The sequence below is a fragment of the Orbilia oligospora genome, assembly GCF_000225545.1.
Source record: "Orbilia oligospora ATCC 24927 unplaced genomic scaffold scaffold00170, whole genome shotgun sequence".
Taxonomy (NCBI): Eukaryota; Fungi; Ascomycota; class Orbiliomycetes; order Orbiliales; family Orbiliaceae; genus Orbilia; species Orbilia oligospora.
Genome location: NW_011645727.1, coordinates 333736 through 346759, shown reverse-complemented (window position 1 = coordinate 346759; position 13024 = coordinate 333736). Strand labels below are relative to the sequence as shown.

Sequence of the window (13024 nt, the reverse complement as noted above, 5' to 3'; positions counted from 1 at the left end):
ATTTTTTTTTATTTTTTTTATTTTTTTTTATTTTATTTTGTGATTTTCCAACTTTAAAATTGATTTATTAAACAAAATGGTATGAAAAAGAACAAAATTGTGTTGTTCTGTTTGAGTTTGTTGGATTTGTTTATTTTTGGTGCCGGGGGGGTGCGATATTTCGCGCCATACATATGCCATGAGACAGTTACCTAGCTATCCTGGCTTCGAGAACATGTATCCCGCCGTGAGCATGTCGCGACGTCGAGGCTTTTAATTTTGATTTTTGCGAAGAAGAAAGTAATAGTTTTGCAGGTGAGTTCCCAAGATCCTGGAAATCTAGAGATTCTTAGAAGTATTGCTACTAAAATATATACTGCCAGAGGCCAAGGGTCCAGTTCACTATAATTTGCATATATACACCCTCCTTTAAAAATAGATGGCCGATAGGGAATTCATCGGGATATTCCCATAGAAGGACAAAGAACCCCTTTAGTAGTCGGCAGGTATAGGAAAATACTGGCTAAAGCGGCCTTTCGGGTCCCATTTCTTTTTCAACATAGCTAGCTTGCGAACTCTCCAGCTCTCACCATAAATAGCGGCAAGCGGCTCATCACCCCGTGCAAAGTTGATATACCTAGATTTTTACGTTAGTAAGGCACAAATCCCGGATACAATAAAATGGATTATATGTAAAGAACAATCATTACTTACGCATGATCGCGCTGGAAGCCAGAAGTACTAAGCCATTGTTCCCTAACGTATTTCCCCAATTTTTCAGCCTCTTTATCTAGGGCCTTGTCGTCATACCATCCCAATATCAATGCCTGGAAGTTAACATCTCGGTGAGGATAAGCTGTAGATGCCCTATTAATCGCTCGAGCGGTTATATAAGAGTAGCACTCCACCAGTACAGCACTTTTTCCGACTTTGTCGACCCCATTTTTTTTTATGAACTGGACATAGGCATCCCAAATATTTCTGAAAGCTTTAGGATCTAGCTTTTTTAATCCCGCGCTGTAAGCTGGTTTTCGACTCCCTTTTTCACAGAAGAAGTCACCGCTTGTGTTCAAGTCGTTCCAAGCGATTGGCCCTGTGGTGTCTGCGATAAACTTGAGGTCCAAGATGGGCTTAAAGGCCTTCCTTGCATCATCTGTTTTGCCGGCATAGAATGGGTTAACGATAATCACCGGATGCTGAGAAGAAGGGTCGACTGCAAAGTAATAGTGAACCGCAATGGCCTTCTGGAAGACGAGCTTATCAATAGCTTTGGTAACAGCTTCCACTTGATCGCCTGAAAAGACGATATTTCCGCTCCAATGAGTACCATTGTTAATCCACGGATGTGCCTTGACGACATAAGAGGTCACAATGCCAAAGTTGTGACCCGCCCCTCGAAGTGCCCACCACAAATCGCCGCTACTAGCTGACGCAGTGATCGTGTTTCCATCTGCTGTGACAAGGTTCAAAGAAAGCAGATTGTCGATTGCCAGGCCATACTCCCCCATCAAACGCCCTAGGCATCAAGGGGTTATTCATATTAGCACTCGTAGCTCGCGATCGGGAGCCGAGTAAATTTGAATTTGAAAGTTAATCCTTACCCAATCCACCTCCAAGCATGAAGCCAGTGCCAACACAGTTGCAGCCTCCAGATACAACATGGAGCCGATTTTTGTAAACTTCTTCGACAATTTCCTTAATTATCGCACCTCCACCGACGGTTACTGTCTTTTTGGTTTTATCGACTTTCACAGTATTTAAAGCTCGTAAGTTGATGATGACGTCCCCTTTGTCGAGCGTCCAAGTGTTCGCCCAGCCGTGGCCACTTGTCTGGGCTAGGAACCCAAGCCGGTTCTCATTGCAGTATTTGACCTGGCCCTGTTAGACCTACCCCCAAAGAATAACATTAATTTTATAGACTTGGAACTCACAGTTTCCGCGACGTCCTTCTCTGAGCCGACGTTGACAACTATCTGTGCACGAGGCGCTTCATATTGCGACCACCTTGGAGCACCAGAGGAAGACAACACAATGCTTGCTCCGCTCGATAGCTTCGGGCCCAAAATCTGCTGGATACCTGGAGTTCTGATGGCCGATGCTGTGGCCGCAAAAGAAAGGGCCAATGCCGCGGATAATAGAAAGCGCATCTTGAACTAGGGGAAGAATTCGAAAGTGATCGATATTCTGCTCAGCTCGAGATCTCGAGATTGGGTTTTTTATGGGGGATATATCCGGCCTTTTATAATTCTATATCGATGTTTATACCTACTTACAGGTAGGTAGCTAATGACTTATGCTTATGGATTAGTTTCATGTCAGCCCACTAATGTAATATAAGTTAAGCAGATCGAGGAACGGATCCGAATGGATTACCTGGTCCGCAAGGCGTCATCAACCACCAAGCCTATCAAGGCTAGTGGAGAGAATCGAATTCTATTGTCAACTGCTGGAATCGAATTGAAGTAGCCTACACATATGGTGACCGCCCGTTCTTTTACAACTAGGACCCTTTTTGGTGAGCAATTTTGACTAATCAATCAAAAAATTCCCGTCAGCTCGAGCTCGGACAACCGGCTAGCCTGACTGTCTCAAGTTTCGATTCGTGATCAGTATTAATTTATTTTGACATGACAGTAGATATCCGTTTAGCTAGAAGAGTTGCGGCTTGCTTGTATTATAGCATGGATCCCTACGCCTATCGTGGTAGATAAAAAGTCGAGTAATTATATTAATATGCATTGGGACACCTTTCCGCGACAATCTGATCCTAGGATTCTAATATCTACTGAGCTCATGCGTTTTAATCCATTTTTAAAAGGCCGAGAACATTGGAAAACGTGGCGCACTACAAATGTAGAAATATTCTGATGTTCGACATTCAGCTTCTGGAACAGGGAGATTAGGTTCGGTTGCATATGAACCGACTCGGCTAGCGCTCTGGTGGGGGCTGAGGTTTCGATGAGATCCATGCCGTCTTTTGGAAAACCGATCCTGAAAGTTTGGAGCTTGTGCGCTAGTTCGGTACTTGGCATGGCTTGGGCTTTCTCTCGCAGACCTTTTCCATTTCAATGCGATATACAACCTCGAGACTAGACCTACAGGGTATACGGTATTAGTCATTCAAAGACAGAAGTAGCGGGTATCTGAGCCTATATATATACGGAACATGATACAAACTAAAAATTCGTTGAATAGCATTGATATCTGATGTCAGCAGATATACGTATATACACTGTAGGCTTATTGGCTTGTCAGATTATAAGGAGACTTTCCGATTCTAGACCGATAATGAAATATAACAATGTCCATATATGTAGTCAGTAAAGTATTGGAATTCGGCTACGGAGATAAAACTCGTGAGAGATCATATTAATATGCGATCTGCTCTCTCCCTTAATCGATTGGCTAAACTGACTCCAAACGCGAATACTCTATAGTCCCATCAACGACGCAAGCTCGAAAGCGGGTTGTTCACAGCAATGAGGCCGAAGAAATGCATGTGAACCTCAGGCTGAGTTTAGCTCTAAAGATTGATCATACGTATATGTGTGGCAAAATCACAATTGTGGAAGGGATGAAAAAATCCAGAAGCGTACCTGCTGAAATTATCAAGGCTTGTAAATGAGATTTATGTAATATCTTTCGGCAAAGGCTTTTTTGGTATACTACCTTCTAAGATTTTACTAATTAAAACAACCGATGGTTCAGCCGATATAAAAATCGATAGATCTCTGTTTTGTAGTTGCATCGATATGATAATCACCGCAGCAGTTAACAGCCATGGATAGTAAGCAGAGAATTTAGAACAGGTCGATCCACACACCCCCAATTCACATGATTGCCTTGCCTTTCTGACCAACTATATAATTCTACTCAAGTTTACCTCTCACAAGAGCCTCTCGAGATCTCCGCAAAAATCTAACGATCGAGCAAGCTTGTTGTTTATCCCGCACCACACATACCTCTTAAAATCCGGTTCGCGTCCAGAATTGGGTTGGAATATAATGTTGTCGAGAACCAAGGTTATAGGTAGCGACCGGGCTGTTTTATATAAATTGATTTATTTAATTCCAATATTAAGTTATTAATGTGCTAGTTAGTTTATAATTAATTTTATATATATGATTTTTGTTAGGTATAAAATTATTGTTAGACCAGATGGCCTTACCGTGGCGGGGATACCTATGGCGTGCCCCAGCTTGTATGGTAGCCTTGATGCTAAAACCTACGTTCTGACCTTTTCGGACCGGTAAGGCCACCCGGCGTGGCCCGGTATTCCAGGCACCGCGTCACAATCATCTTGTAAAAGCTAGATCGTAGATACTTATTAATATATAAACAAAAGCATTTTAGTTTTGAATTTTGTTAGATATAAATACCTAAGTAATTAATTATATTTATACTGAGTAAACTGGTTATGAATTCTGGTTTATACATTTACTGCGTTCTTTCGAATAAATCTTTTTTTGCGAGGTCTGGTTTGAGACCAAATGCAAATATCGGTATACATCATAGCATCCCAAGCATGGTTTACAGAAGGCTTACCTTCAACCGTGATGAAAAATTACACAACCAACTTTAATTTTGGTAGATTAACCGTAGTCATCGGAGACGCAGCGGCCCTGAATCCAAATCGTAGGATCTCAATCGGAAGATTCTTGGCTATGTAAGCGGGTATAGACGCATGTGCATCATATGTGGTACCGGGATCAAGTATCATGCGGAGGACTCGAGTAATGATGCCCAAAGGGCTATTTCTGCCAAGAAAGTGGGAACGAAATAAACTCCTTTTCTCGCCGCCTCATTCGATGCATGCATTCGTACGCCTTCGAAGTCGATTCTCTTGAGCTTTATTCTTCGTCAGAAAAAATTGAGCCTTGTGAGTGATTTTCAGGAAATAAGAGTTATGTCCGATTGAATGTGGGTCAGGTGAGCCGCAAATCCTATGACATGCAGCTGATACGTCAGTATTTGTGTTATCGGCGCCTCGCAGCCTTGTGACGAATGTCAGTATATATTTCGATACCGAAATATCAGCAGATTCTCCTTGAAAAGTTGTAAATACGACGTTTCCTGACCCCCTGCCACTGATATCTCGAGATTTCAATCGTTATAATCCATCGATGGCTTCATATTACTTGCTTTATCTCTCGCTTTCATGTGAAATCAACATTTAACAAAACCTACACCTCCATGTAAGCTATTATATTGAACACGGCCCAAGTCACCACCACTACCGCCACTACCGCCACTACCACCGCTTTCGAAGTCGATTTCACGATCTCCATCTCCAAAAATGGAACAAATCAGATTTCAACTCTTTTCGGCCCATGCACCCACTAGGTCTTATTTGAAGGCTGAGGACCTCGAGGTGCACAAAGACTTTATACAGGGCCTTCATAAGGCCGGTAGGACACAAAAAGACATAGTGAAAGAGCTCAAGACTCAGAGGGGAATTGATTTACCGTAGGCTATTGCCCCATCGAAAGTTCAGCCTGCGGTTTTGAATTTCTGGAACATAGCCCGCAGGCTAATATTACGCGTTAATGTTATGCACGGTAGAATCCACAAACTGAAGCGTATGCTCGATAAATGGGGGAGCTCCAAGAAAAATCTTACGAAAAAACGCCGAGTAGATATTGCCAATGCGATTGAAAAACGACGTCAGCTTGGAAAAGTGACGCACAAGGTTATCCTCAAACGATCAAAGAAGGAAATACCCAAGGAAGAGGTCATTGGTATTATAAGATCTACGCTCAAATATTCCCAAAGTTTGTTGCATAAATCACAATTGCATGCATGTTTTACTCGGAGATAAATCCATTAATTTATAATATCACTCCTCTAAACAGGCGTCAACTCGAGCCCTAGAGGGCTTATCTTCTCTATCGTTACTCCGAATGCTGTCCTTGAGGATGGTCAAGAACGTAATACTGAGATCTCCGACGACATAGAGACGACGAATCGCTTTACAGAATCAGATATAGAGCCAGAATGGGAGGAGGAGGAAGGGGAGCCGGAGGAGATGAATAACGAAGCTTTAGAGGATCTGTAAGCTATAAGCCGGAGGAACCGCAATATTCTTTAGCCATGCTAGAAAAAGTTTTGCTAATTGATCGACTACGTATATTATTAGTGCTGCGACCTTTATTAGACTAGGTCTGGAGAACCAAAATGCACTTATCGCGGCGCCAGAAGATCATGCTGCATCCCCATCCAAAACAGAAGAAGACAAGGACAAAGAACTTGAAGAGGTAATATCGGCTGGATTCGGCCAGCTGTATCCGACAGATGAGCCTGAAATACCTTCGGAGGGTCATCAAGCTGCAAGCACTGGGGATTCCGATGCCGTGGGTCAAGATCGACACGATGGCGTAGCTGAGGCAGTCATAAGTCCAGCTCCTGATGCTCAAGAGCATGGTAGCCCACTCACCAGATACGCACGTGAGAATAGGCACCATCTTTGGGCTGCCATTGGCGTATTGAGAGGTCGTGCAAAGACCTTTCTTGAAGAGGTAAAGTTGGTTGTAGAAGAACGGGGCATCTCCCTAGCAAAGGCAGCGGCGATAGTTCGACTTGAATGGGAGGACAGAAACGGCCAAGAACCACTTCCATACCACATCCACAAACAAATTTTGACCTTTAATCAAGCTGGAGAAGAAGAAGAGATGCATATGACACCTGGGATCACCGAATCCGAATCCATCGCGGGTGTGGATGCCGATCTTCTGTGTCAGATTCTCGAAGACAACTTTGCTGCACTTGTTGAGGCGGCCAGTAAGCTTCCCCCTGACAGTTGGAGTATGGTGATGTTCAAGAGTTGGACCGTCCACATTCCTTTCATTATATCCAAGTACGGCTTGTGCCACTATTTCACAGCCCGCGCTTTAAATGTGGCTAAAGATGTCCTAAATGACCTCATTGGCGCGCGAAGGGCTGGTGAGATCATAAATCTTTCCTTGCTGTGCGTCTTCGATAGAATCGGCATGGGAACACATCAGTTTGCATTGGATTGTTGGTTGTTAGAATTCGACCTGGAGCTTGAGCATCCTGAATTGATTTCAGGCGCTAAAAAGGCATATGAAAACAAACAAAAGTTGCTTCTCAAAAAGCACGGGCAGAGCCATCTAAAAACTCTGCGTTTTTTTACCGACCTCGCGTATGAGATGGTTCATTCGAAGGTTCCCGAGACTAGACAGCGTGGGGAATTGCTGGCGTTTGGCATCATTCAAACTCTCAGGGCAACTTATCGAGTCTATTCGAGCTACACAATGATATTTATGTCGTCATGCTTCCGGTCATTAGGATCGCTGTTGCTAAAATTCAGGAGACCTCATTTAGCTGCCTCTTTGTTGCTGGAACCCTCGTCTTGGGCAGAGGACCTGACTACTATTAACCCAACCCAATCCTGTAGGCATCTCTTAGGAAGGGCCTACGCTGATACCGGGAGATACAAAGAATCTCTCCACACACTCTTCTTTTGTCTAAACAGCTTTCGCGATCAATACGGTATAAATCATTCTTATACGTGTGAACAAATACAGGAAATTACCCGCGTTATAGATCTACGAGGCCCAGTCCTCTACAACTATCTCGATTCTACCCTCGATAAGCTACTGCAGTCCTTTGAAAGAGCTGGAAAAGCTAAGAGCCGTGCTTACCAGGAACTCTGGAAGGCTAGAAAACGTGGTGGCTTTGACCTTGAGGGATACGCCAATATTTTGGCACATAGTGGGAATTCCGACTCACAAGATTATTGGTATTCTCAGGGTTTGCAGAGTTGGTTATTTCACCAAGATCAAGATTTGCGGTTTGGAGCCAACAACGGAGGGTGGGTTGAAGAGATGGAAATGTTTGGCGATTAAGTAATAGGAATGACTTGGAACTAGTACTGTGGGCGTATCCCGGACTCCTTTCAGACTTTTCATCGTATTTCATGCTTTTGAGGGTGTATTTTCTTTTTTTTTGTTATAACCATCTTTCTCTACCATGAAGCTGCTATCTTTACCATTCCCGAACGTCTGTTAACCTTACTTTTATTTTTATTTTTATTTTGGATATTTCATGCCCTACATTTACACTATAAATGTTATAGGAAATATATGCACTTTTTTGGGGTAAATTTACTCCAACTTGGAGTGCACATTAACCCTACCTAAGTAGGTATATGGTTGGATACCGGCTTTTTCCGTCAAATTCTCTACGACTGAGTGTACACCATTGCGGATCTCGGGGCCTAGCTATATAGACGGTTATCTCTGATATTCTCTGGAATTTCTTCCAAGAAGTCATAATCATTTTTCGGAAAAATAGCGAAGGGGAAAGAAGGAAATCGTGAGGGAAGGGCATTCAATTAGCTTGCAAATTTCCATGAATATTACTAATCGGGCGTTCTATAGTCATGTCAATCAAAATAGTCCACATTGATATCGATCATGAGTCTTTTCACAGAACCGCAATATTGTACCATAGTTTTCGCAGATAATATAATACAGTATAATATCGCACCTTTTACCGCAGCGGATCGGCGTGCGCATGCGCCCGTTTTAGTACCTGTCATTTTCTAAATTCCTGGCCTCCTCGACTTAGTCCAATTGGGGAGTCCCAACGTGTCCCGCAAGGTTCCCCATGGACGGTGGGCATAAGTAAACCTCTACGTAGCTGGGCCGGGCTGGGTTGGCCCAGACTTTATGTCCCGTGGGATTGGCGACAATCTATTCTCTTGGCTTATAACATACGCTAGCATCCATGGCTTCCTTGGCCGAGCGACATCTCGATACAAAGGAGCCGTGACTTTCGAAATTTCTTGGCCCTCTCGGTTCTCAGGGTTTCAGACTGTTGCCTTGAAGCTCAAACATTGTTATCCCTCAAGGCTTCTAAAGGGCCCTAGAAGTCTCAGGTTATGCAGGTTGGTTGGATGACGTCTGAACAAGCTTTTCGTCTGAAATCTTGTATCGTCAAATACTAGGGCGGGGGCTCGCTCCGTATGCTTATTTTAAAATCTCTTAGATTCTGACATCTTGACCTTTAAATTCAGTGTCGAATTAATCGCTAACAGCATAGACACATGCTAGTTAAAGTTACTAGCAGATAAAATATTAATACTATTCATCACGAACACCGGGGTGTCCTTTGGCCGCAACTATGGTTTGCCCAGCTGCCCGGGTAAGGATAAAGCTTCAAACATTGGTCACAAACGTCTGTGATATCCAGGCTTCCAAGATATGCCCTGGCTTAGTCGGCTATCCGGGGCCAGAGCTGGGCACGCGGTATTTGCGAAAACTGATATCACAGAGAACACTTAAGAGATAGTGAATCTCAAAACTGAAGTTGGCATTCAGCTTGGTATGCAGCTCCCTCCGATAAACCATAAGCCCACAGCAACCTTCTGCCTTTGGATAGTGAAGCTGGGGACTATTTTTAAGAACCCCATCCCTGAAAGTAGTTTGGTTTGTGTTGCGGCTGACCAGTTGGAATCTGGAGAATCCATGCATATGCCGCAAAAAAGTTTTTTTTTTCCACACCTTGAGATTGGTGTTAAATATTTGGCCATAGGCGGCCTAAAATTTGGTCGGACTGTTAGACAAAAATGCCATGCCCATGCGAGAATTGTGAGACCGAGCAAATGACTCTAATATAACCTGATGTTGTGTCCTAGAGCTCAATATCGCCGAACATCTAACATCTAACAGGTGATCATGTAGCGCATGTTCTTGTTAAATTAAATAATGGTACTAAGAACATGCGAGCTTTACCACACCGTGCGATTGCAAAGTCTGCAGAATTCACTACCACTTGCCCGAAAATAGAGAAGGAGGGCTCACAAAGTCTTACGACGCCGAGAAGAACTAATGTCCAACGGACTTCTTTCGATATCACCGAACATGAAATCGGGAGGTTCCACGATGAAGCCTGTCTTGGCTCAAGCCGCTGTTTCCAACCCAGACCTGCATTTTGAGGTTTGCTGCAGCGTGCAACAATTGGTTATTTTCCGATAGCCAGGGCCCCGATATGGACTTGAAAGGCAGGGGTGTTGCAGCTGCCTGATTTCACGCTACTATGTTTCCTTCCTGCCGCCTAAAGGTAGATAAGAGGATGAAGTCGGATTAAGCAATTCGAAGCAGAAACAGTCCAGCATTGGCATCATTCTCGAACCCGTTTTCGAGACTGGCAATAGGTCGCATGCTCAACTGATAGCACTTTCGAGCTAGTTCCTCACAGCTCCAAATAACAACATTAACGGGAGACCCAAAGCCAATACTTGCAGATATGCAGGGTACCAAACATCAGTTTCTAGAGATTCACGGTCTCCATATGGCGTATTCCCTCAGGTCGTACACACCTGTATGTATGTGGATCAAAGTTTCGAGAATGAAGAAAATGAAGCCTTTCGGCTGTAAATGTACGACCGCAAGCGAGACAATGTAAGCAGGTATTCGAGATCCCCTGGAAGCTCACGAATTTGGAAGGTTCAGAAATGATGACCGTATCTTCGGGCGTGCCATTGAGGACAGGATGTTGCATGTTGTAAGAACCCAAGCGTTCAAGGGTCCTGCTGGTGCTGCCTTCCGGACGATCCATCTCCTAGGTTGGTGGTAAGGAATTACTCTCGATCTTGCGCGTGATGGGGATTAAAAGGAGCCGAGGGCCCGCCTTCGAGGGGGATATCTGGATTCCCATCTTTCTCATAAAACAGTCTAGTCGCTTGCCGACACGATTATACCTTCATATTCCCTTTCATTCTTTTCCCCATTTCTGTTCGGCGTGGGTTTGTGGAACTTATATTTTTAGCGTTCCAACTTCAAAACGTTGAAAAGCTTGTGCGGCCAAAGACAGCCCATATCAGAAGGGGGTGGGAAAATACCACACCTACAACACGTGAGCTATTCGCCACAGAATATAATCCGAGATGCATTTTCCGGAGTCGAAACCTCCTGTTGGAGACGTCGCCGTCGATGTCAGCGACACAGAGTTGGGCACTACGGCCCCAACTAACGAACTGAAAAGAAGTCTTAAGAATCGGCATATGCAGATGATTGCTATTGGCGGTTCGATTGGCGCCGGTCTCTTTGTTGGATCCGGTGGCTCTCTTTCCGCTGGTGGTCCGGCTTCCTTGGTTATAGATTTCACAATTATTGGTATCATGTTGCTTTTCACAGTCCATGCCCTCGGCGAGTTAGCTGTTCTTTATCCCATTAATGGCGCTTTCTACACTTATTCAGTTCGTTTCATCGATCCTGCGTGGGGTTTTGCCATGGGTTGGAACTACGCTTTCAACTGGCTTATCGTCTTACCATTTGAACTGGTCGCCTCATCTATTACACTACAATTTTGGAGCGACAAACTGCCAAACCAGGGTATATTCATTGCGATCTTCCTTGTCGGTGTCATTATTATCAACATCTTCGGAGTTAAGGGCTATGGCGAAGTCGAGTTCCTTCTTGGGAGTGTCAAAGTTGTCGCCATACTTGGATTCATCATATTGGCTATCGTTATCAATGTCGGCGGTGTTCCTACGGATACTCGTGGTTATCTCGGAGCCAAGTACTGGAGGTATGTTTGAAACTAACCCGAGAGTTAGATGAATTACAACTAACAAAGCATATTAGTGATCCTGGCGCCTTTCGCAACGGGTTCAAAGGCTTCTGTAGTGTGTTCGTCACTGCTTCTTTCGCTTTCGGTGGAACCGAGCTTGTCGGTTTGTCGGCAGCTGAGACCGAGAATCCTCGCAAGACTCTCCCAAAGGCCACTAAACAAGTCTTATGGCGTATTATGATCTTCTACGTTATTTCGCTGTTCCTCCTCGGTCTCGTTGTGCCATCCAATGATCCTTTACTCGCCAACGCTAGCGGTGCTCAAACCAAGTTCTCCCCCTTCGTCCGCGCCATGACTCTCGCCGGTATCCCAGTTTTGCCCAGTATCTTCAATGCCGTTATTTTGATCTCCGTTATCTCTGTCGCAAACACTTGCTCCTATGGATCTACCCGTACACTTCAAGCTTTGGCTATGCGTGGTCATGCCCCTAAGATCTTCGCCAAGATTGACTCCAAGGGTCGACCGATCTATGCACTTTTGCTTGCTCTCAGTAAGTCCGCCGCGTTATCTCTAGATCTCTCAACTATCATAATATGAAGATATCGCTCTAACACTATATAGCTTTCGGTTTCCTCGGATTCATCGTACTTGCACCAAACGGAGAAACCATCTTCTTCTGGCTTCTTGCTTTGTCTGGGTTGTCCAACTTCTTCTCTTGGGGTTCTATCAACCTTGCCCATATCCAATTCCGTCGTGCTTGGAAGATGCAGGGGCGCTCCTTGGATGAACTACCATTCAGAGCTGGATTTGGCGTTTGGGGCTCGTATATTGGCCTCAGTCTCAATATTCTCTGCTTGATTGCACAGTTCTACGTTGCTCTTTTCGTAAGTACCTAGCCCACTCTTAATATTCAGCCGCGATAAATTACAAACATCTACTGTTCAAAATTGCTAACAACGTTTATTTATAGCCCATTGGTCGCAAACCAGATGTCGAAACTTTCTTCCAGAGCTACCTCGCTGCCCCAGTTGTTCTCATAATGTTCTTGGGGTATAAGGCTTTCACCCGTGACTGGAAGTTCGGTGTTAACCTTATGGAAGTTGATCTCGACGCCGGCCGAAGGGATCTTGATATCTCTGAGATTATCAGACAAGAGAACGAGGAGAAGGCCCAGTGGTCAACTGCTAAGAAGGCATACGACTGGTGCTGCTAAATCATCGCCGTCCATAGCGGTATTTTTTTTATATATTTTTAGCATCTTTTTATTTTTATCGATCTAATGACTTTTGGGATTTTTTTTTTGGCAAACGATGCATGGTTTATGCATATGTATATATGCATATATGGGTTTCTTCGATTTTATGGGTTTTAACTATCTCGTTAGTAATATTGATTGATGTATATACAATACCCTTTAGCTTTAGATGGAATAGATTCACTTTTTGAACCAAATCTGCCCCCGGATAGCACATTATATGCTCCGTAGTTAGTCCCTAGTCTCAAAACTAGA

General features: G+C 44.0%; 3 protein-coding genes across 3 annotated transcripts; 2 read left to right on the top strand and 1 right to left on the bottom strand.

Annotated features, from left to right (window-relative positions):
- Positions 1-471: 471 nt before the first annotated feature.
- Positions 472-2126, bottom strand: AOL_s00170g113 (uncharacterized protein; the record flags this gene model as incomplete). Its single annotated transcript, XM_011127742.1, has 4 exons — positions 472-616; positions 694-1495; positions 1581-1857; positions 1911-2126. The coding sequence occupies 4 exons, from the start codon at positions 2124-2126 to the stop codon at positions 472-474; spliced, it is 1440 nt and encodes a 479-aa protein (XP_011126044.1).
- Positions 2127-5275: 3149 nt separating this feature from the next.
- On the top strand, positions 5276-7844 carry AOL_s00170g112 (uncharacterized protein; the record flags this gene model as incomplete). Its single annotated transcript, XM_011127741.1, has 4 exons — positions 5276-5445; positions 5542-5717; positions 5832-6030; positions 6116-7844. 4 exons carry the CDS (start codon positions 5276-5278, stop codon positions 7842-7844), a joined length of 2274 nt encoding a protein of 757 aa, XP_011126043.1.
- A 3044-nt stretch (positions 7845-10888) lies between these two features.
- AOL_s00170g111 (uncharacterized protein) lies at positions 10889-12727 on the top strand (the record flags this gene model as incomplete). The annotated part of the gene is made up of 4 exons (XM_011127740.1): positions 10889-11532; positions 11589-12064; positions 12136-12398; positions 12485-12727. The coding sequence occupies 4 exons, from the start codon at positions 10889-10891 to the stop codon at positions 12725-12727; spliced, it is 1626 nt and encodes a 541-aa protein (XP_011126042.1).
- Between the last annotated feature and the right edge of the window lie 297 nt (positions 12728-13024).